A 23,030-nucleotide genomic window follows, 5' to 3' on the forward strand; every position below is an offset into this window, starting at 1 on the left:
ATGCAGCAATGTGCAGAGACGTCCTTGAAGAAAACCTGCTCCAGAGCGCTGAGTTGAAGGTTCATCTTCCAACAGGACAACGACCCTAAGCACACAGCTAAGATAACAAAGGAGTGGCTTCGGGACAACTCTGTGAATGTTCTTGAGTGGCTCAGCCAGAGCCCAGACTTGAACTCGATTGAACATCTCTGGAGAGATCTTAAAATGGCTGTGCCCCGACGCTCCTCACCCAACCTGATGGAGCTTGAGAGGTTCTGTAAAGAAGAATGGGAGAAACTGCCCAAAAACAGGTGTGCCAAGCTTGTAGCATCATACTCAAAAAGACTTGAGGCTGTAACTGCTGCCAAAGGTGCTTCAACAAAGTATTGAGCAAAGGCTGTGAATACTTATGTACATGTGATTTTTTTTGTTTTTATTTTTAATACATTTGCAAAAATTCAAAACAAACCTTTTTCACTTCGTCATTATGGGGTATTGTGTGTAGAATTTTTAGGGGAAAAAATGAATTTAATCCATTTTTGAATAAGGCTGTAACATAACAAAATGTGCAAAAAGTGAAGCGCTGTGAATACTTTCCGGATGCACTGTAACTCCTCCTGCTACTGTGTTTTGGGACCTTTGTCACCTTCATCTATGTTTTTCTTAGATCCATCGCCTGACCCATTTACATTCTCTTAACTGGCACTTTGGTTTTGGCAGAGTTGGATTTGCTTCATCAGTAACATAATTTAGTTTATAAACACAAATAAGAAACAGTTTTTGAGTCCTGTGTGTTGGGGACTATCTGCATGGACTCGGACACGGTCATTGCTGAGACTGTGTGACATCATTATCACAGTCTTAGACAGATTATGACCGGACATGAACCCTAACCTCATTGAACCTGCGAACCAATGGACGATTGGTAATACACATTTGTGCGCAGCAGGGCTTGTATAAGGGTTTTGCCCCCCCCCCCCCCCCCCCCCCCCCCTCCCCAGTGCTCAGATATGTGAGTGTTTACGGTAGTACACACCTCTTCAGAAGCGACCTCCGTGGTGTCGGTGTGGAGTCGTTGTCAAATGAATGCGTTCTATCCATTGAAAAGAAACATATCTCCAAGGTTTAAATAAGTTGGGAAAATGGGATTTGAAATTGATCGCTTTGAAAGTCCAGTAGACCCAGACTTTGTATGCAGGTTGTGTGGTAAAGTTTTAGAAGAGCCTCTTACAACTCCATGCGGGCATGTGTTTTGCTCTGGCTGCGTGATTCCGTGGGTCGATAAGCAAAGCAGTTGTCCTGTCAAGTGTCAGGGGATCTCCACCAAAGAACTCAACCACGTACTCCCGATGAAAAACCTCATTTTGAAATTGGATATTAGGTGCGATAACTATTCCCAAGGCTGCAGAGGAGTGGTAAAACTTCAGCATCTGTCGGACCACGTTGAAATGTGTGACTTTTCATCAGTAAACTGCAGAAATAAAGGATGCGGCGCAGTACTTAATTTAAAAGATATGGACTCGCACATGCGTGAGAAATGTGAGTACAGACTAACTGAGGTCTGTAAAAACGGATGCGGTTTAATGCTCACTCTCAAAGAAAAGTTGGAAAATCATAATTGCAGAGACGCCCTCAGGACACAGAACTGCGTTCTTGAAGGAAAGTTGAACAGTTTGGAAAGGCAATTAAGGCGGCAAACTATCAGAGCAAGCAATCGTGAGAGGTCCCTCCTTGCGCAACTGTCCACGGTCCACGGTGAGCTTCAGATAGCGGCGCTGGAATATCAAAAGAAGCGCACTGCATACAAAGCGAGAATGGACGCGCTTTCTAGCAACCGGGTCCCACTAAGCAAGGTAAGACATAGTTTCAATAAATAAATAAATAAAACTTAACTTACAACTCGATTCAACAATACAATGTTGGAAAGGTTAGGTTTGCAATTCGAGACAATAAATAGTTTGTATAATTGCCAGGCTTGTTCTAAATGTTTAGCGTCTTTTGCTGGGTGGACAACCGGGTGGACGATACCAACAGTGATGCTGAGGTCAAACATTTACAAATACAACACAAACAAGACAGTGAAAGCCCGTATCCACCCGATCCTTAAAGGGCCGTTTGGTTTTCTCTGACACACTGGCAATACGCCAGCAGATTACATCAAACGTAAATAGGAAATATCTCTTCAGATGCGCCAGTATCATTTATGTACACAGCATCAGCATAGATGAGTGGGACCGAAAACATGACCCTTGATGCCACATCCTCACCCAAGCGACCATAAGCGGGGACGGGATGGGACAAGAATAAAACAGGACATACTGGACGAAAACATTTTCATTCCGTTTGTTCAAAGTTGGGGAGAAGTTAGTTTGCGGATCTTCTTGACAACTCTAAGGAAACGACTCAGTTCCGATTGGGATAAGACACGTGTCTCCTCCGTCTACAGCGGCATGGCTCCGTTTAAGAAGAGACGCCGCGTGGGTTTGTAAGGGCTCTGAATCGCGCGCCTGCTGCGCTAATCAAGAACTCTCGCACCTGTTTAACTTTCTTCCTTCGAGATGCTTTATCTTTCATAGTCTCACAAGGGTCTGATATGTGGCAAGAGGGATAGACCTTGTCAGTCTGTCACCCTGTCAAATGTAGCTCGTCGTCACAGGGTTGATGCATAAGAGGTCGGATGGAGTGTGCGTTGCAACTGAAGTGTGTTGCCCTTGAAGAGAGCTATGAAATTCTGTCTGATATGCCTTACTGCATAGTTTACAGCCATGTGCCTAATGATCTGTGCGAATGAATGCATCATAGTTCGAAAAAAAAAAATCATCCTTATTGCTGGAAAAATGTGGAAATAATGTAACAAAAAATCTTAGATTTTTTGCCCCTTTCTCTCATACCGCAGTGTGCCATAGTCAGGTGTGGAATAAACCTTGTCAACAAATAAAAGTTAATTGAAATATCACAGGGTAATGTCACACTCGCATACTTCATATACTCGAAGTGTGCTGGTACACTAATATGTGAGCTAAGAGGTGATGTCTCCTCACAGACAACTAGTGGAAGAAGGTGGTGATTTTAGCCACAATACACCACAATCATGTAATGCAAACTTCAGTAACTACCATGAGTCCTTTGAAATACAGTGAATGTATCATAAAGCTACATTACATTACATTGAAATTACACTTAGAGAACTACCACTGAAGTTGAGTCCTGTGATACAGGAGGCAGCACCAACTAGTTGAGAGAGAAAGCATTGCCTCTGTAGGAGGGAGAGCTTTAGCATGGCTGAAGATACCTCTCAATTTTAACCTTCTGTCTCTCTTCCTCTTTCTCTCTCTTTCTCTCCCTCCCTGTTCCACTTTCCCAGGGGGAAGAAACAAGAAGGCTCACAGTTACTCTCCACAGATCATCAGGTTCTCTCGGCTTCAATATCGTAGGTGGAAGATCGAGTGTGGTAGGCCTGTGTTCTCTTGTTTTCGTAAATGGAAAACTCGATCAGGCTGTCCATGTGAGCTGCACTTAAACACAGTCATATAATTCCACCACTATTTAGCACTAAGTGGAAACTCCTATTGGTAACAGTGTATTGCAAGATCCTGAATAAAAATGTTTCCCGTAATACGAGAAGCAAAAAGCGACTTTGATATTTTAGGCGCTAAAAGCCCTCAGTACCGGTGTACCCACCCCAACAAACCTCTGGCACATGCAAATACAAACAGTGACCGAGCCAGGCTTAAACAGGATAATTGCAGTCCCTGCAGTGTGAACCCTGTGCATGTCTCACTGGTAGTCAGTGTCAAAAAGCAAGCACGGAGCTTGTTAATTCCTCCCAAGGACTGTGTACTCAGGAGGAAGGGTTTGATGTGGTGGGATAGAAGAGTCTCTCGCTGGCGTGGAGATGGCCCCCTGCTGGAAGCTGCAGGCTCCGGCCCAACATTTTTCTCTCATCTCCGGCCCACTGAAGCAGCACTACGTGCCAGGGGGTCCAACGATCAGCCATGCACCGTGCCAGTCCAAAAACAGCTCGCTACGTTCACCGATTCCACTTTCATTTACAGGCCTTATGCTACTTGTTTTGTTTCAATTTGAAATATGAATTCCATGCAGTGTTCCATAAAAAGCTGTTTTTGTTCATAATTTGAATGTTACACACTAATGATAATCACTGCGGATGAAGCTTTCATAATTGTATGTTTTATGTTTCTTATTTCTGAAGTGGTCTGAAGCCTGTGGAGATTTCAGTGATGGGATTTACGTTTCCAAGATAATGGACAACGGACCAGCAGACATAGGAGGCCTGCAGGCATATGACAGGATCATAAAGGTATGGGTCAGGTATTAGAGTTTGCAACCTTTGATGAAAGAAACTAGGTGCTTTTGTAAGAGATCACTCAAGTTGCAGTTTAGCATCTGGAGTGGTAAAGCAGAAGAGATCATGAAAGCCTAGAGGATGACAGATTGTAAGATTAGATAGAAGACTTTTGTATACGTATGTAAGAATCAAATCAGATCTGTGTAAACAATTGTCATTTCCAGGACAGCATAAGAAAACAACAAAAGGAAAGACAGGAGGTTTTCACTTGACTGGAGGATAAGGGCTAGGGCATACTTGCAGGAAACATCCTGAATGATGTCAGATGAAAATAAACTGTGAAGAATGGGAAGCTGTTTTCCTTTTTTATATGAACTGTAGAATTCTAAGGCAGTTCTGATTCCTCTTAAAGATAACAGATTTTACAGCATAAATCCATCAAATACAGACTGATATTGTTATTGCTGGAACAAGTTACAGAAGAAAGCCTAACAGAACCTAAAACCTAAATCAGAGTTTCTTTTTGTTCTATTTTTTAGCCCCTCTCTGACCTAGTGTGAGGGTCTGGGGTGGACCGCTGTCGATTTGTGGTTGATTGGGAGGATGGTTGACACGGGAGACGTGTGTGGCACTTTTTTGATTATCGATTCTTATTGCTCACATATACCATTCACTTTATTTGCACATAAACGTTTTTTATTGCATTGGCCATATTCTATATTTGTATGTAAATTAGACAAACTAAGACAGAGTCAGTTAAAAAAAAAATGTAAGAAAAGTCCAAAAGATATTTAAAAGGTGTGAGAGAGAGAGAGGGAGAGAGAGAGAGGGAGAGAGAGAGAGAGAGAGAGGGAGAGAGAGAGAGGGAGAGAGAGAGAGAGAGAGAGGGAGAGAGAGAGAGGGAGAGAGAGAGAGAGAGAGAGAGAGAGAGAGAGCCAAAGGCAGGGAAAAGGGCAGATTTTACAGCTTGCAGCAGCAATTATTCACTTCACTGACTAAAAGAGAGACTGAGTATAAGAACATCCTATCAATAAATTATTTTAAAAATTAACACACAACCACTCAACCTCAAATCTAATTGAAGAAATTACACCCTTCAATAATAAAGAGTGCACAGTTGTAGGTTCTGTGGATTCCTGGAGCTTCCTATTTTAGCCTGATATTTCATTCCATTTTATCTTGTTCACACTGTGTTGTATATTCAGAAAGGCATTTATACTGCTTTATTCCAGGATTACGAACAGAAGGAAATATAAAGGAACCATTACTATATATGCATATTTGTTTGCCTTTCTGAGATATTATGCACTCTAATTTCTTTAAATCTTTTGTTTGTTTGTCTTCCACCGCAGTGAGGTTTTTATTATTTTTTAATAATTTTAATACATTGGGGCAGTTACACTTAATCAAACCATACAGCAGGGAGTTGACATCTTACTGATATCTTAAAGATATTCTGTAGTTTGAGAAAAGTAAACCTGTCAAATACTGAATTCATCCTAGTGTCAGACTAGTATACGTTAGCACAACGTCTCCAAAAGGCAAGGTTACGCAAGCATTCCTGTTGTGATATTTTCATTAAGAGCACTCCACGATCTGGGAGGTTAAGACGACCAGCTGTACGGGGTCAATATCAACGTGTCACGACTGATATTTCCACTCTCCAAAACATCTGAGTTTTGAATGAATGTTTCACATGCTCCATCCTTGATTTTGTTGGTGTAGAGAGATGTTTTGGGATCATACAGTGAGATTCCTGGGTGGTTTGCTATTTTTGGTTGCTTGTTATCTCTACGTGGACATTGAACCTCTGACTTGAAGCAAAACCAAGCACTGTACCTTACTATTTATTACTACAAAGCACTGTACCCTATTGTTTAAGCACAGAGTTACATAACACCCTTAATCTTAATCTGTTTCTAGTTTAAGGTATCTTTTCTCTATTGCTTTCAGTCCCCCTTTTTATCCTCCCGTTTCCACAACGATTCCCAGAGTTGATCAACATCAGCAGATGCTGACCCACATCATGCCAGCATTGTCAGTTCTCCCCTAGCGGTAGTTTGATTACCCATACTGCACCACTCTCTGCATCGCTCTGACCTCTAACATTTTCCCTGCCTTCCTCCTTGAGGTCTGCTGCATGCAAGCATACTGATATCTGTGTACTTACATCAACTATACACACAGCTATATGTAGCTGCACTGTTACAAGTATGCACTGTTACAGATGGATTACAGTAATACAACTGTTGTAAATACATCCGTGTATACACTTCAGTTTCGGCTCATTTTAGTTAACTGTAGTGTGTTTGTGTTTTACCATAGTAACCCAACCCTGGAGTTGTTCAGTAATCCAGCTATACACACCTGGTTGTCAGGTGACAACACAAACATTGTACAGTAATGACACAAACTTCATGATATATAGGCAATGGCTGTGCAATTGCTGTGTAAGATGATACAAGTGTATGTACCTATGCTGTACAACAGGAATCCATGTGTAACTGTGAATCCTAACTCGGTAGTTACATTATAATACCATTTAAAACTACATATGTTGTAGAGGTAGAATATAAAGAGGGACCAGCCATTCTAGTTGTTCTAATTAATGGAGCCAATCTATGTTTTGAAGCATCTTTTAATACTTGATAGGTTAAAGCAGTAGATATATTCAGTTGGACTGGACTTAGAATACCTACACACTTGCCCCATTATACTTGAATAGGAAACCAAATGAGCTAAATTTACTGTCGCTTTTATGCAGCCATCTGTAGAAGTGAGTGATCCCCAACAACTGTCTACATGCTGCCTTTGCTTAGTTACACTTAATTAAGCAGTCGGCATTGTTCAGGGTACTGCAGGAGGCGTACTTAGCCTTGTCTTTGAACCCTAGGTACCCCAGACTCAGTCAAGAGCGTTTGCTCAAAGAACCATCCTTCAGTTCAAAAAGACCTCCAAAGTGTATCACTACAAAATATTCACAAGAGTCTTTAAGGACATTAGCCCAAAAGCCTCTCGAGTTTATCCCCTCTGAGCTCCTGTTTCGCAAGGTTAAGAGTATCGCAGTGGGTTAAAAAGAATAAGGGCAGTATAGTCTAATATCTTCCTGTCATCTTTATTGCTAATGCCCTGGACACCCGATCTTTAGGTCTTTTTGCTCTTTCTTGCTTCTCTTCCAGTTCCACTCTTTCATGGTCTGTATTTCTCCGTGCTAAGCTGGTGACACTGTCCCACTTTATCTTCTCCTGTCTTTCATCTTAACGGACTCAACCACTGCTCGGAATAATTGCAGTGTTTATTGAGAAAGGCAGGGAAAAAAGCATCAGGGGGGACCATGAAAAGATTAGTGGGAGAACTTGGACCAGTGGCAGACTGCTGGACTGACAAGGGATCACAGGCTTTGGGCAAAGTCCTGGGGACCTGGGAGCCTGTTTATGGGATTTGAAGATTACATAATGCAAATTATGTAACACACTTTAAGTTGTTACTTCAAAACGAATGACTTTGCCTATAGAAGTCGATATACCATCAGAGTGTACAGTTTGCACCCAGTCCTACTGAGTGTCATGTTTTCTGTGGTTGTCAGAGGTGAAATGCATCAACAATAGTGCCTTACAAGACAAAACGAGACACTAGTGTGGCATTACACCGTACTTAATAGGCATGCCAGTTTATAGTTTATCCTGATTACTTCAGCTGAGTTAAAACACACCTGCTGTGATATGCTTCGCACTTCATCTGGAAATCATCAAAGGATTGATCCAATCAACATGCCTTCTTTTGCCTCTTGCTATTTTCCATTTTGAGAATTTGAGTGATTACAGCATTTAAAACAAGGTGCCTGTTATTCTCATAATGAACTGAAATGCAGGCTCTTTTTATGCATTCAGACAAGGCGCATCGATGCAGTAAGGTGCACCACGTTACCATGGTACTGTGTTAAACAGACGACTTTGTGTCAGGAGCCTGTAATGAGTCTCTACCTTATTATCCTGTTGTACTCTTTCACAGCACTTCAGACAGGAACCATTTAAAACTTGTCTGTTTGATATTTAAGATAGATATCATAAGTGACAGCGATTGCTCACATGCAAATTGGTAGTCCGTCTTGTCTGGTTATTTGAAGATTAAATTTAAATCAATGGATTTGGCAAACTGGAGCAAAAGTCAGGTCTTATACTGACCACCTTGTAATAGTTATTGCATATTTTCTTATTTGACTTCTATTTTAGAATTGTCCAAAGTATAATGTAGGCAATTTCAAAGCCCAATTCTGAAATGATTTAACATTACTTCTAACCTGTCATGCTGCTGAGGTTTAGTGTTGTATTTGTGGCGGCTTGGTTGCGATTGTTTCTTTTCGGCGGGTGTGATACTCTTCCCTCCGTGGTTTCACCCGAACAGCAACAACAGCGATACTTCAAAATAGTATCTATGTCGTAATGAGCTCGTATTCCCAAGGGGTTACGCAGGCTTCACCCCCGTCTGCCCCGTCTTAGAGTACAGTGCTCCAAACTCAGCTGTGCACGTCATACATCATAACACAGCCGCTCCTGTCGTTTAGCATGGGGAGCGCGAGTGCACTGCACTCCTGATTTTGTGTCCTGGCAAGATAAGATAATACTTTGCATTCCTTATACGTTCCATACAGTAAAACTGTTAGGGAGCGCTCATAAACAAGAACCTCGTAAAGTCTGCCCTTTTGACTCCACTTAAAGAGAGCCGACTGCGTCTAATGAAGCACGGCCGCCGAGAGTTCGCCAGCTAATCCATCATCCAGATGAGTAAAGAAGAACGTTAATCTCAAGTAGGGCTCAAGAGACGACTGAGCTGTTCGTCTCTGTTTGCAGGAACCATGTTCACTGCCACAGACATGTACTCGATCTGGGTTGGGTTTTTTCCCCCTTGTTCAGTCTTCTGCAAACCGACCTAGTTAATCCGTCGCTCAGTCTTTTTTTGGACGTTTGCTGCGAGATTATGATTGGGTCTAGCATTGGCAGCTGTAGTCACTACACCACAGCTACTCACAGTGGCGTTACAAATGCAAGGAGGTGAGTGGGTCAGATTACTTTAATCACAGTGACTTAATCGCAGCAAGCAAAAGCCATTTAACACACGCAATACCTCCTTATATTTTCATTAATTCTTGCTTTATCAGATCTCAGTTGTTTTCTTTGTGTGTGTGTGTGCGCATGTGTGACTACATGTCCAGAACACAGGCTGTCTCAGTTCCGGATATTACAGGAGCAGGAGCAGATATAAGGGGATTCTTCAATCACGACTGGTGCAATAAGGCCAACGTGGTGAAGTAGCAAAGGATTCATCTGAAAGGTTTTGCTGCAGCTAAGAGTGCTTGTTGGGAATGTTGGTTCTGACATCAGCTCCTTTATCAACAGAAACCAGATTGTTTCGCTGATCCCATCTGAACAGGTTATTTTGTGTATCGGTATTACTGGTGTGCATGTAAACACTTAACTCGAATTAGTGCCGGCACCTGATCTCACCTAGTAATCTGCGTACTGCTGTGCGTGCAGTCACACTCAGGCATTCTGCTGATTTTCCTCTCATATGTAGCGATGCGCAGCTGAGAGCATTAGGCATATTTTAGGTCTCGTTGTAGGGTGAGCAGCAGCCCCATCTCTGGCCCCCTCTCTTGGAAAAAAAAAAACGGAACAGAGACGCTCTTGTACCCTTTGGTTTTTGAGTGCAGCTGCTCTAAGATTTTCTGTGTGTTACCAATCGCCCATGACACACCGCCAGGTCTATTTCTGCTTAGAGTACAGTGCCTTGCTGCAAGGATTGTCCGTGTGAATTAAGCACATGTCTAATCTCTCTCCTGTGAAGCTCCCGGGTTGTTTTTATTGTGTTAAGCATGGCGTTGCCAGGTCTTTTTGTTTAGAGCCTCTTGTTGATACTGTAATGATGTTGCAACTCCCACATGCCCTTGGGGTTAGATAATATCTTTGAATTGCAGGGTAGCGTTCACACTTCAAGGACCTGCCATGAGGCATGGTATTCAACAGTTCTTTATAAGTATCCTAATCCGTGGACTCTGATTACATTTATTTTTCCGATTTTAATTTATGTTGTGTTTTTGCCGTATTTGTGAGCCTATAGGGAAGAATTTAGTGGGAGCGTGTCTGTAGAGCCCCCTGCTGACTCACGACTACTGTCACTTACCCGCTACGTTTCCCTTTCCACGATCAGGCTGTGAGACTGATGATCTGGGGAGGGGGGGGAGTAGCCACTTTGCATTTTGATCCTTTCTGCCTTTGTTCCATTTTCCCAGGTGAAAAGATGAAAGCACGCTGGTAGCCCTCATTAGAGGTCCGCGTCAGATATGATGTGGCGATAGGGGATTAAGGCTTGGTTGCGTGGCTCTGCTCACAGAGTGAGAATACTGCACCATCTGTGGTCTCACATCACAGAACTGCGATTTAGTGAATGTAGTAAAAGATGACTTTCAAAAGAAGGCATGCTTTATCAAAACAAGGCGACAATGTATGGCTATGCATTTAATATTCATTTGGGTTATGAATTGAATATTTATTTGAAATTTGTGCTTTTGACTTCATAATGTGCCCTTGTTTCTAAATACAACAAAATGTCATGGGAGTGAACAGCCTGCATAATCCCTCATTCCCTCCATAATCCCTCCTTTTGATTTGATTCCCAGCCTTTGTAAAAGTACGTAGTGGAATGTTCATCATATTCTGATGAATTGGGCTTTATATAAATCATACAGGATATTCAAAACTAATTCTGAATGAAGGACATGTATGGTGACATACAGGATCTATTAATGAAGCATAGATTTGATGTATGTGCTCTTATTGGCAGCAATTGTCATTAATAATAATCCATACCATTATAGATGGTACATGCCTTTAATCACTTTAATTTGATCAGTAAACGCAATTTGCCTGGCCTCAGTTGAAGGTTGGAGAGAATTGTGGCCAATATTCTTAGCAAATATTCCAAGATAGTATCATCAGGCGATTTGTTTTATAAAGCATGCTTCAGCCAGGGTTCAGTCCCGTATGCACCGCACTCTGGACTGCTTTAACTCTCGCTCTACTATCTTTAAAAGCACTGATCTTAACCGTGCAGCTACAGCTCCCAGAACTGGAACTGACAAATTCCGCTCTAAACCGAAGGTCCCTGGAAGTCTTGAGTGGGGCGCAGGCTGGGGAGGTCTCTTGATCCACATCTTTTGCTGCTTACACCTCTGAAACTCCCAGGGCAGGCAGTGAAGGCTGAGGTCTGGTGTCAGGTTGGCATTCACCACGATCCAGGAAAAAAATAACGGCACGAACTCTAATGAAGAGCGGTTGCTCCTGCACAGGCTCTTGAAAGAGACAATAGCTACTGCAATCACTATAGGGGGTCTGTGTCTCGAGGGTCTCATAAATTACTCCATTACACTCCGTGCAGCCATATACTCACTCTGTACCTGTCCTTATGTTTTGTTTTTTAATTTTGCCATCATTTCTGGTCTACTTGCGTTTTACATGTAAAACGGCGTATCTGCAAGTTGTTTATGCGGTGTTTCACGCTCGGCCTACCATGGCAGTTACTATGGAAGCAGGAGACTTCAGATAAAGCCCTTTCGTGACAATGCTCTTTGTTGAATTTGGATCTTAGATGCACTTCAACAGTGGGAGTTTTACCAGCAGTCTATGAAGATATAGAACGTCACTGTGAATGCTTAAGTCAAATTTGTTATTGTTTTATTAAGAGCGCCTTGTTTAGACACTGAAATAAACTGTATTCGCTCTTTAGTATGTTTTTAATCAATTCTTGAGTAAATGGAGATTTGTAAAGTGGAACCAGATGGTTCAGTCAAGGTTTGCACCTTAGCTACTTAGCCACTCTCCTACATGCCCCATGTGTTGTGCTGTTTTTCTGCAGACTGGGAAATTACAATATTCAGGTCACCTGGTGGTCTAAGGAGACAGAAGTGAAATGTGGTTTACTTTATCATTTTTCTATTTGAATGCAAAAGAACCCAGACAGCATAGCCATGTCATCTAACATGAACTTTTGTATAGTTTGTTCTTTGTTTTTTTTTGTTTGTTTGTTTGGTTTTTTTTGGACCATCAACAAAGAGTTTCCTTTCACATTTATCTTCTGATGTGTATCTGGGCTAAACTACCAGCCGTCGTACCAACAGGCCAATTTAAGTAGACCTTTTCCAGCTGGGTCGGACGTCAACCAGTATCTCTGCTTGGAAGCCCTTGACAGCAACTCTGTGACCTTAAGGTTGGGATTTGAGGAGTAGCTGTCAATGGAAAATCTTACCAGTCCAAGCTAAACCAAACTTCATCGTTTAGTCTGCCTAAATCATCATTAGATTTTATAATGATATCAACTCATATTCTAATCGTGTAGCGTGCTCGGTAATCGGGTGTTCCTGAAACAGTAAAACTGACTATAAGCAGATTATTGTCAGTAAAAATCATGTTAGGACTATCTTTAAATCTTTTTCTGGCCCCTGTAGCTCATGGGGTAGAACAGATAAGCAAGGTGCTGGCAACATCAAGGTCATGGATTTAATTCCCAACCTGCATCACACTGATAAAAATTAAAGTTTCTCTGAATAAGAGTGTTTGCCAAGTGATAAAAATGTGTTACAAGCAAACACCATTTCTATCTCGTATAATTTGCTGTGAGTAAACAGCTCCTGACTTTATTTAATATAGTTCATCTGTCACGGATAATGTTTTTCCTTATAGCATTCAGAATTGGATTTTAACAACTGAGCCAGAATAAAGAGTTTGAATGATGCTTTAATAAGTCTAGAACACAAATGCCCCATGGGGAAGGAATTTTGTGGAATCTCGCAGCACAGCCAGGCAAGGATGTAAAAGCGAGTTGTTGGTTTGAGCCCGCTGATGTGGACCGTTTTCCTCGATGTTGAAAGCACGTTAAACCAGAGACCAGAACACGCTGGCCCAGGTGGCGTAATGGGTTCACGCACATGTTTTGTACATGCTTTCCCCGACGTGCGCTGTGGCATGTCTTCACGTGCACGGATGTTTAAGAGATGTTTACAGCTCAGGCTTGGATCCTTGGGCATAGCGTTGCTGCTGTGTTATTATGATAATTGTTTTGTTTTTCACAGAGGTAGGCAGTGCCAATATAACGGAAGCAGTCGGACGCCGTAATTTGTAGAACCCCTGCAGGAAAAAGACATGCATTGCACTAGTCATTCTTATCTAGAACATTGTTCAGCGGGCCTACCCATGTTTTCTCTTTAGGGTGGTAGATTTGGGTACCCAGCTCTCTGGTACTGTTAAGTAGGGGAGGTATTCATTTGAGATGCAAAATTTCACACTGGCTCTTTATGTCCATTGATTAAACCATTGAATTGAAGTTGCTGCAGGTGACATATCTAGGTTGGCACAAGTGCTTGCTTGCTTGCAAGCATTTATAATATTCATGAGTTTGCCAACTCCCAGGACGATATTGCCATGCAAGAGGCATTACTCAGTTCTTAAACCGACTGATTTTGAAGTTCAAGCTTAAAGGAAGATTTGGAAAAATAAGATGATATGCATGGTGGCTTGCATTCTGTCTGATTGAATTCCATAACCCTCCATCATTCCATAACAGTTAAAACATTTTGAGATGCCGGACTGATAATGAGCCTTCTGGAGAATGAATTAAATCAATTATGAAGCAATTTAATGAACTGCGTTAGCTATAATTAACCATGATTGCAGCTCAATTAGCGCTTAGCTCAGTTAGCTTAGTTTACTGAATTCCAAAAGGAGAGCAGTAAATCTGGGGGTTGCCATGGTTTATCTTAAACCAACTCTCACTGCTCTTTTGTGTTTTGTCTACCCTGAGCACCACAAATCCCTAGAGCATTTGACAGGAGTCTCTGCTTTAAACTGGCACGGGTCTTATCACTGCGTGCAAACGCTACAGCAAACTGGAGCGCCGCCTATGGGAATTTGTCCTGTGATATATGACTCACAAGCAGAGATCCTCATTAGGTTAATAGAGCTGTGAAGCAAGCATGAAGGGACATTAAGCACACTACTGAGATTATGTCCCTGGAGCAAGAGATGCATAATACAACCGTCAGCAGGCAGATAAGGACTAGCAGATATCGCTTGACTGTAATGCTTGAAAATAATACCTTCAATTTTAAACTTTAAAGGCTGAGTAGATATTAAAAAATGTGCCCAACTTCTCCCACTAAGACACACTTACGCCGGCATGGGCCGAATTACAGCACATGCTTTTATTACTTTTTTGACAGGAGCCTGTGAGGTTAGTGAGTTGGATTTGATTAATCAGCCAATAATGAGGTGAGCACAGCAAGGGGCAAAAAAGTATGTCCAAAATACTTTGCAGGGGAATTTTAAAATAATAAACGCAATAAAAAGTAGAGGTTTTATGAAGACTGGAGTTGGTGCAGGGTCTGTAGTAAGCAGTAAGTCGCTAAGTCCGCAGAATATCTTTTGCTGCTTATTTGATGCTGAATTCAATGTCATCTTCGCCTCCCCAGGCCATAACATGGCCCCTCATAATGGCACCTTAATACAGCCTTAAGCGAACATACAGTGAATACACAGAAGTGAAAATACCTTATCCGTACAGCCCACAGTTGACCTGTAATCCTGGCCGGCTTGCTGTATTGCGTCACGGGTCAAAGATGCCGCAGGGGCAGAGACCAGATACGCTTTCCTCACAGGCTAAACCACCTTGTCACTCTTTACTACCGTTACAGGAGTAACGAGTAACGGTGCCCTCGGGTCTGCGTGCCGGCGTGTGACGAGCCTAACATCAAACAGACTGGGAGACAGCAGAAAGAATACTGCAGCTGAGTGTGAGGAAGAAGCAGGGTGCTCTCTCTCTCTCTCTCACACACACACACACACACACACACACACACACACACACACATTTCTGTTTCAGTCCCTGCAGACAGACCTGTCCGTTTTTCTATCCCTGTCTTTGTGGGGACTGTGTACTCCTTTGCTTTGCCATCGGGGGATGATGTCTTTGTGCTTTACTAAGCACAGAGGAACACTACAGGCTACTACAGATTTGTCAGGTAGATAAAAATCACTTAAATACAGATTAATGTTGTATATGTTGCATTTTTATTATATGGTCTGAAGAACTGTTTCCCCACTCTAATTGTGTAAGGCATCGTTGATCTTAATTTTCTTGCTGGTAATTATACTCACGACAAAATGTTCCAATATCACATCAGGGAGACATATCAATATAAGGGAGGAATGTGTTTGCAGTGGCTATCTGCATTTAACAGGGTCATGATAGTGTCACACACTACTGTGGAAGAGGGGATAATGTTTGTGACCCAGACAAAATATTTGGAATGTGTTTGTTTGTTTGTGCGATTTGGTCTGTTGTAGCCAAAACCACTAACCCTGTATCAACAGTCTCTTTATAAGTAGCTACCACTGCAATCTAACCTCTATTTGTCCTCGCGTATGCCAGTGCTTCATCACCATACAACAGTATTCCCTTTTGCTAACTACTTTTTAATATTCTATAATTTAACATAAAGAGTGGAATAATATAAGAAATGTCTGTCTGGAGTGCATAAGTGTTTGTGCAATATGATTTGTGCGCTAAAGTAGCCCAAACGCAGTCTTTCCCAGGCTAAACAGCATCACCGTGCATGGAGGAGAGATCACGAGTGAATCTCCGTATGGACTGAACAGTCTTCCACTTCCAAACTGGGAAACCTGTTGTACTGTGAAACTAATAACACGTTCATTGATAAGTTAGAGCTTCCCTTATTAGCCTTAACTGGAGCGAATCTATCTCCGGGTGGGATTCAAAGACATTTACACAGCTTATTGATTCCCAATCAAGCCGAACTCATGTGGTTGCCTGTGATTATATTAAGAATTGCTTAGCTCCTAAATGTTGGGATGTTTAGGCTAAAATAGCGCAAAGCCAATCAGCTTTAATCTTCCAAAATCATTATGTCTTCATATGCTAGAGGCGAGGCCTAGGCTAGTGCCCTTCAGGTTACCACCAAGCTGTTTGCAATTTTTTAAATGACATAAGTTCTCACCAGAGACTTCAAATTACCGTTTTAACTCAAATGCCGCGATTATTGTACATTTGTCATCACCTCAAGACAGGCAATTTCCACAGCATTCAATCTAAATATGCTTTTCAAATTAATTAGACTCTTCCATGTCAAAATATGGATTGCCTTGAAAGTAAATCCCCACAGCTTTTTCATCTGTTTTAACAGAGATGTCACTCAGACCAATGCACATATAACAGGCAACTCGGTATAATGGCTCCTCTGCTGAGATCCTGATCTTAATGTACTTATTCTCATGTAAAATAAGTGTTAACATTTGCTTTGTGTGAAGATAATCGGCATCACCGTAGTCTCACGTACTTGTGGCATGATTTTCTCTCACTTTCTCTTCCTGTAGGTAAATGGAAAGGACCTTTCTCTGGTCACACACAGTCAGGCAGTAGAGGTTTTCTGCATGGCCAGAGACCGTGTTGAGGTTGAGGTACTGCGCAGGGCTGCCCCTGCTAAGACGTCCAACTCTCCGTCACCAGACCCCAGAGGGGTGGACGCCAGCACCCAGACAGGTGACTCTCTGGAACACAAAGAGCCAGTGGTGAATGTCGCCTCTTCTACTACATCTTTGGGCATGACCATGCCGGATAAACACAAATGCCTTTTTCCCATTGCGTAAGTTGTCTTGATTTTTTAGGAAAGTATTTAAAGGTTTTTTTTTTGCAACTGTTTGTGACCATGTATCTAGTGATTGTGTACCACAGGGTACAGCAGACTCAATTAAAAAACAAACAAACTGTGAGTTAATATAATTTTGAATTAGAATTTGACTTTTTTGAGTGGCACACATGGAAATGATGGCCCTATTTTACGATTAGTCTTCTTGCTTCAGGGTCCCATATGTAATTGGAAAAAATGCACATGCCTAAATAATGCCTAAATAAAAATGAAATATACGCTCAGAATATTCCACTTTTTCGCCCAGAAAACTTCCAGAGTTATCTTAACATTAAGGTTCAGGTTATTGTCCTGCTATAAGGTAAAGTGCTGCCTAATGACATTTTAAGATATTTGGTTGGATATGAGTGGCTAAGATGTTTTGTACATTTGAATTCATATTGCTGCTGCTTATAGCAATCTCACCAGTAAAGCCCAGTGATCCATATCCTCTCTGACCAGTAAAGCTCAGTGATCCAGATCCACTCCCACCAGTAAAACCCAGTGATCCAGATGCACTCCCACCAGTAAAGCCCAGTGATCCAGATGCACTCCCACCAGTAAAGCTCAGTGATCCAGATCCTCTCTCACCAGTAAAGCTCAGTGATCCAGATCCTCTCTGACCAGTAAAGCCCAGTGATCCAGATCCTCTCTGACCAGTAAAGCCCAGTGATCCAGATCCTCTCTGACCAGTAAAGCCCAGTGATCCAGATCCTCTCTGACCAGTAAAGCCCAGTGATCCAGATCCTCTCCCACCAGTAAAGCCCAGTGATCCAGATCCTCTCCCACCAGTAAAGCCCAGTGATCCAGATGCTCTCCCACCAGTAAAGCCCAGTGATCCAGATGCACTCCCTCCAGTAAAGCCCAGTGATCCAGATGCACTCCCTCCAGTAAAGCCCAGTGATCCAGATGCACTCCCACCAGTAAAGCCCAGTGATCCAGATGCACTCCCACCAGTAAAGCCCAGTGATCCAGATGCACTCCCACCAGTAAAGCCCAGTGATCCAGATGCACTCCCACCAGTAAAGCCCAGTGATCCAGATGCACTCCCACCAGTAAAGCCCAGTGATCCAGATGCACTCCCACCAGTAAAGCCCAGTGATCCAGATGCACTCCCACCAGTAAAGCCTAGTGATCCAGATCCAATGCCACCAATAAAGCCCATTGATCCACTGGCAGCCATGTGTCCACATTGTATTCCCTTGACACGTCACATTTGTCCATAACATTATTTCCTGCGTTCCTAAAAGTGACAGGCTTCAAATGATACATAAACCCCAGGGGTAGAATCAACCCCAGGTCTAGAATCAAGCTCAGGCCTAGAATCAAGCCTAGGTCTAGAATCAGGCCCAGCTCTCTTGTGCATGAACTACTAATGCAGCGATACAGGTGGCCAAGAATGAATTGAGCAGCCATTTGTCCAATTAATTTTGCTTACAGAGTGCATTTTAAATGTATGTTTATGAACCCAGTGTACTTATCTACATGACTACATATGATATCTCTTGGTATATACTAGGCCCTGCATGGGGTGCCCTCCTACAGCTATGATTAATTAATATGCATGAGTTTGATATTTTGGAATAATCACATGAGCGGCTTAAAGTAGGTCAGTAACTTGATTTTGGGATCTTCATCGGCTTTTCGCCTGTTTGAGTTTACGGCAGTTATAACTGAAGGTAACTAATGTTGTTGTATATTTTAACCCCAATACCTTAATTAATTGGCTGTTATATCATATCTAGTACTTAACTGACGACTTTATAGCTGCTGTCTGTCATTCATTTATGATGATATCTTTGTCTGATCGATTTTCTCAAACGTATACAATGCATGACTTGAAGTGTGAGCTTAAAAGGTAATCTGTTCGCCTAGGTTTTCATTACCAAACTATGTTCTCACCTGTGCATGTTCCTGTTGTCAGCTGAACCATGTAAAGGAAGCAAATTCCTAATACTCACATTATCTGCCTACATGAGACAAAGGTTACATCCATGGTTACGTTTGAAGTGTTACAGTGGAAGCCAGAGGAAATGCTGTAGGCCGTGATTCATACGGTGTCCAGAGCACACGGCCACTGCGTGTGAAATGCCACCTGCAGAGTTAAATGAAGGCACTGTTGTAGCGCTTAGCATTAATTTAGGATGCCGGTATTTTCAATTACAGGAGTCAAGCAGAAAGCTGTGGGTCCAGCCATGGGATGTTTTCCCCTAGGTACTCATCTGAGGACAGGCTGAAAGGCTCAAGGCAGGGAGAAGTCTGTCATGAGGTATTTCTTCTACTTGTCCACATGGACACACTCCCTTGCCAGCTCAGGAGTCCAATTGCAAATGGCTGCAAAATGTGTTTTGCTCTTTGAAGACATTTTTGAGATCTATATGTATGGTTAGTAAACTGTATGATGCAGTTGTGGTCGCCTGAGTAAGATTTCTCCTAGTGAGATAAAGTTAATCAATCACTCTATTATTCCACTCTGTTACCCTAGCAAGAAATAAATGATAGATTGAAAGAAATATGCTTTTTAAAAATCTGATTAAAAAATAAATAAATAAATCAGCGCACCTACTATTAAAGTTTAATTAAAAGCATTTTTAATGTCATGAGTGGTTTTATTTGAGTTCAAGAACTGGAATTCAATGCATTCATAAGCGTCTATCTCTTGTTTAGGAGGTGGAGCCGAGAACGACCACTCAAGACAAGCTGGCAGCTCTGACAGTATGCTGTAAGACGGAAGATGGAGATGAAACCGGTTTTTATGTGTGTGAGGTAAGAGTCAAAAATAAAACTTTAAAAATAGAATAAAATTTAAAAATGGAACTCTTTTAACTTCAGAGTACTAATAACATACATGCTCATCCAGAGGGTTTAGCAGTGCTAGATGAGAGAAGGGTGAGAGAAGGTGACCATATTATTCAATATTATTGGATAAGTGAATAATCAATACTATTGAATATTATATCCATATTTATCTTTTTTTTTTTTTTTTTGCATTGACTCCTGGGTTCTTCCCTAGTTATATGCAACATGTGTATCAGTTTGCAATTTGCATTTTGTTCAGAGACCAGTGTGGTGGAGAACCATCAGCCCAGGAAGGCCTAAGAAAGAACATTACCCAGTTTCGCTGCTTAACAGGTGAGAGCGCTACTAGATGTTCTTCTTTGCCCTGCTCAGGATGACGGGCAGTTGGAGGAAGATGAGAACAATTTGCGAGATGATTTGCACATGGATATGCCGGGGCCACAGCACTGCCAAGCCATACAGCTCAGTGGAAGCCGGCTCCATCAGGTAGGGACCTGCTGGCACGTTCTCGTCTGGTTTTTACTAGCATCACTTTTCCAGCTCATGTATGTCAGAGGCAGGAAAAATGTCAGGCACTTGTAAAATGTGTCCTCTGGGTAAGACACAGATTCTGTCAAAACCCTGACAAAGGAGGCAGATTCGGTACAGGCAGGGGAAAAAGCATGCACAAAAATTGTTTGAGCTATTTTTCAAAAAACGTTTTCAGCTGCTGTGCAATATCTGGTTTATTGTGTATTGAATACAGGGCTTCACTTCTAATAGCTCTTAACCTTTTCTGTTATGCACATCCAATCAGCAAAAGTGTACATAAAATGTATATTAAGGAATAAAGCTTTGACTGGTTAACATAGATAACATCGATAATAATGTAATAAAAATTGTTTTCTTATATAGTCTATAGAAGCAATTACCCTTAACGCATTAGATTTGGATTTGAATCCATCCAGAGAGAGCCTGAGGAAGATGGAGGAACTACAGACACGGCCACTGTCTCCAACCAGCACAAAAAAGACAGCGGTGTCAGCCGCACGGACCAGATCACACGCAACGATGAGAGTTCCGAGCAGGAGAACCCGGGTGATGAGCAGACCTTCACCTCCGACCCCCTTCTAAGCCCATGTAGAAGCCAGGGCTCCGACCGAGGCCATCTGTCCAGCAGACATGCACACTGGAGTCACGAGTCCCTTCTCTCTGTCGACGGTGTGGAGTTCCCGAGTGAACCCGAGCTAGAGCGCGGGCGCTTCCAGGAGCTGCTTGAGTCGAAATGTCTGGTGAGCGAAGCCACTCCCTTTGCAAGCGCGACGTCACGTAGTAACGTCCTTAGTTCGCGTTGTGAGGAGCAAGAGGTTCGGACGCTCGATGAAGAGCTAAGCAAGGTCAAGCTGGAGTGCTTGAGTTTCATACGAGCGTGCAGGTTCCAGCGGGAGGCCCGAGGCCAGCAGCCGAGCCGGGATTCTGGAGCACAGCTGGGATGTACCAGTGAGGGCGGCGCTACCAGAGGACAGCAACGGTACGGCTCTGCCACCGGAATCCCGGAGCAAATGGGCAAAGAGAGCTCCAGCGCCTACAACACAGGAGAGAGTAGCCCTAGTTCATCTCCCGCGCTTGAGCTTCCCCCACACACTGGACTGTCCAGAGGAACAGAGAGGAGCAGTGAAGATGCCTTCACACACAGACACGAACCCATCCCAGCGTCTTCTAAGCATACGCTGTCCCCTATACAACAGACCATGCCCACCAAGACCTGGGCTCCCTCTGAAGAGTCTGGGACAGCCAATCAGGGGAGAGGAAAGGGGCATTCGGGTAGGAGCGGCCCGGCTACCTCTCTCCGTTCGCCCCACAAACACGCCCACATCCCGGCGCACGCCCAGCATTACCGCAGCTACATGCACCTGGTGCAGCAGAGGGCGGCCGTGGAGTACGCCTGGAGCGAGGCCAGCCAGAGCCGGAGCCCCCGGGGCTCGCCGGCGGCCAAAGCGCCCAAGGCAGAGTGGAGGGTGAAGATCCGCAACGACGGCACGTGTTACGTCACCGGGCGGCCCAACCGGGAGGAGCTGCTGAGGGAGCGGGCCCTGCGCATCCAGCAGGAGCGCTATGGCACCACCACGGACGAGGAGACAGCGAGCCAGCTGAAGGTGGGCCGCTACTGGACCAGAGAGGAGCGCAGGAGGCATGTGGCCCAGACCAGAGAACATCGTCTGCACAGGGAGGTCGCCAGGCAGTGTCACCCGGGGCAGCAAGTCAGACGGGCGGGGGACGAGGGGGAGCCCAACATCCTTCAGCTCAGCCACAAGAAGGCGATGAAGACGAGAAACAAGAAGATCTTGGACAACTGGATGACTATCCAGGAACTGCTGACGCATGGTGTGAAGTCACCAGATGGAATGAGGATGTACAGTCCCCTCCTGTCCGTCACCACAGTGTAAGGGTCTGCAGACTGGGCTCTTACAGACCTCCACGAATATTACTTTTAACTGAACCACAGCAATTCTGCCAAACCAAAATCAGATATGTTTTCACTACTTATAAATAAATGGCCTATCTGGAAAATTAAGGTTTTTTTAGTAGAGGATGGAGGAAAGTGTATTTACACGCAAATGTAGCTCAAGGCTAAATGTCATCCTCTGTAGACCTCAACCACCAATAATTGCTGAAAACGTTAAATCCAACCACCATGATAATTGGACTCATATATACCAGCATTGGCAGGCGCATGAAATTTACCCCTGAAATAATGCATCACTACTTTTAACATCCAAGACTTTTTGTTCTGTTCAAAGTTCAAAACAACATATGAATCTTCATTGTTTTTTATGCAATTAAGGTTAGAGGTTCAAAAAAACAACGAATTGAGGGAAATGCTTTTTTTCCCAATCTGACAGTAACTTCCAAATATCAGCTTTGAGAGAGAGCTTTTTAAGAACCCAGGAGCACTCCTTAACAATGTTTTTTAAATTTAAAATGGTAAACAATATTTCAGATGTGAAAAGCTGTTGCAAATATCGTTTGCAAATTGCTGGAGATATTATTGCACATGATTATAAATCACCCATATTAAATATTTATAACTGCTAAGTAAAATGTAATTAATTAGTGTCTGACACAATAATGGGTTTTAAATTAAGGTTAATTTTGTGAGGGAATAGCTTGACCAGGGGGGTTCATACTGGCTATGTGAAGATGAGCTATACA

At 42.9% G+C, this 23,030-nt stretch overlaps 1 protein-coding gene across 1 annotated transcript; it reads left to right on the forward strand.

Annotated features, from left to right (window-relative positions):
- Nucleotides 1-1,118: 1,118 nt before the first annotated feature.
- On the forward strand, nucleotides 1,119-22,906 carry pdzrn3a (PDZ domain containing RING finger 3a). Its single transcript, XM_027017904.2, has 8 exons — nucleotides 1,119-1,832; nucleotides 3,344-3,430; nucleotides 4,193-4,300; nucleotides 16,729-16,997; nucleotides 19,206-19,308; nucleotides 19,707-19,805; nucleotides 20,211-20,324; nucleotides 20,786-22,906. The coding sequence occupies exons 1-8, from the start codon at nucleotides 1,122-1,124 to the stop codon at nucleotides 22,262-22,264; spliced, it is 2,970 nt and encodes a 989-aa protein (XP_026873705.2). The 5' UTR covers nucleotides 1,119-1,121; the 3' UTR covers nucleotides 22,265-22,906.
- The last annotated feature ends 124 nt before the right edge of the window (nucleotides 22,907-23,030 follow it).

The sequence above is a fragment of the Electrophorus electricus genome, chromosome 24 (genome assembly GCF_013358815.1).
Source record: "Electrophorus electricus isolate fEleEle1 chromosome 24, fEleEle1.pri, whole genome shotgun sequence".
Taxonomy (NCBI): Eukaryota; Metazoa; Chordata; class Actinopteri; order Gymnotiformes; family Gymnotidae; genus Electrophorus; species Electrophorus electricus.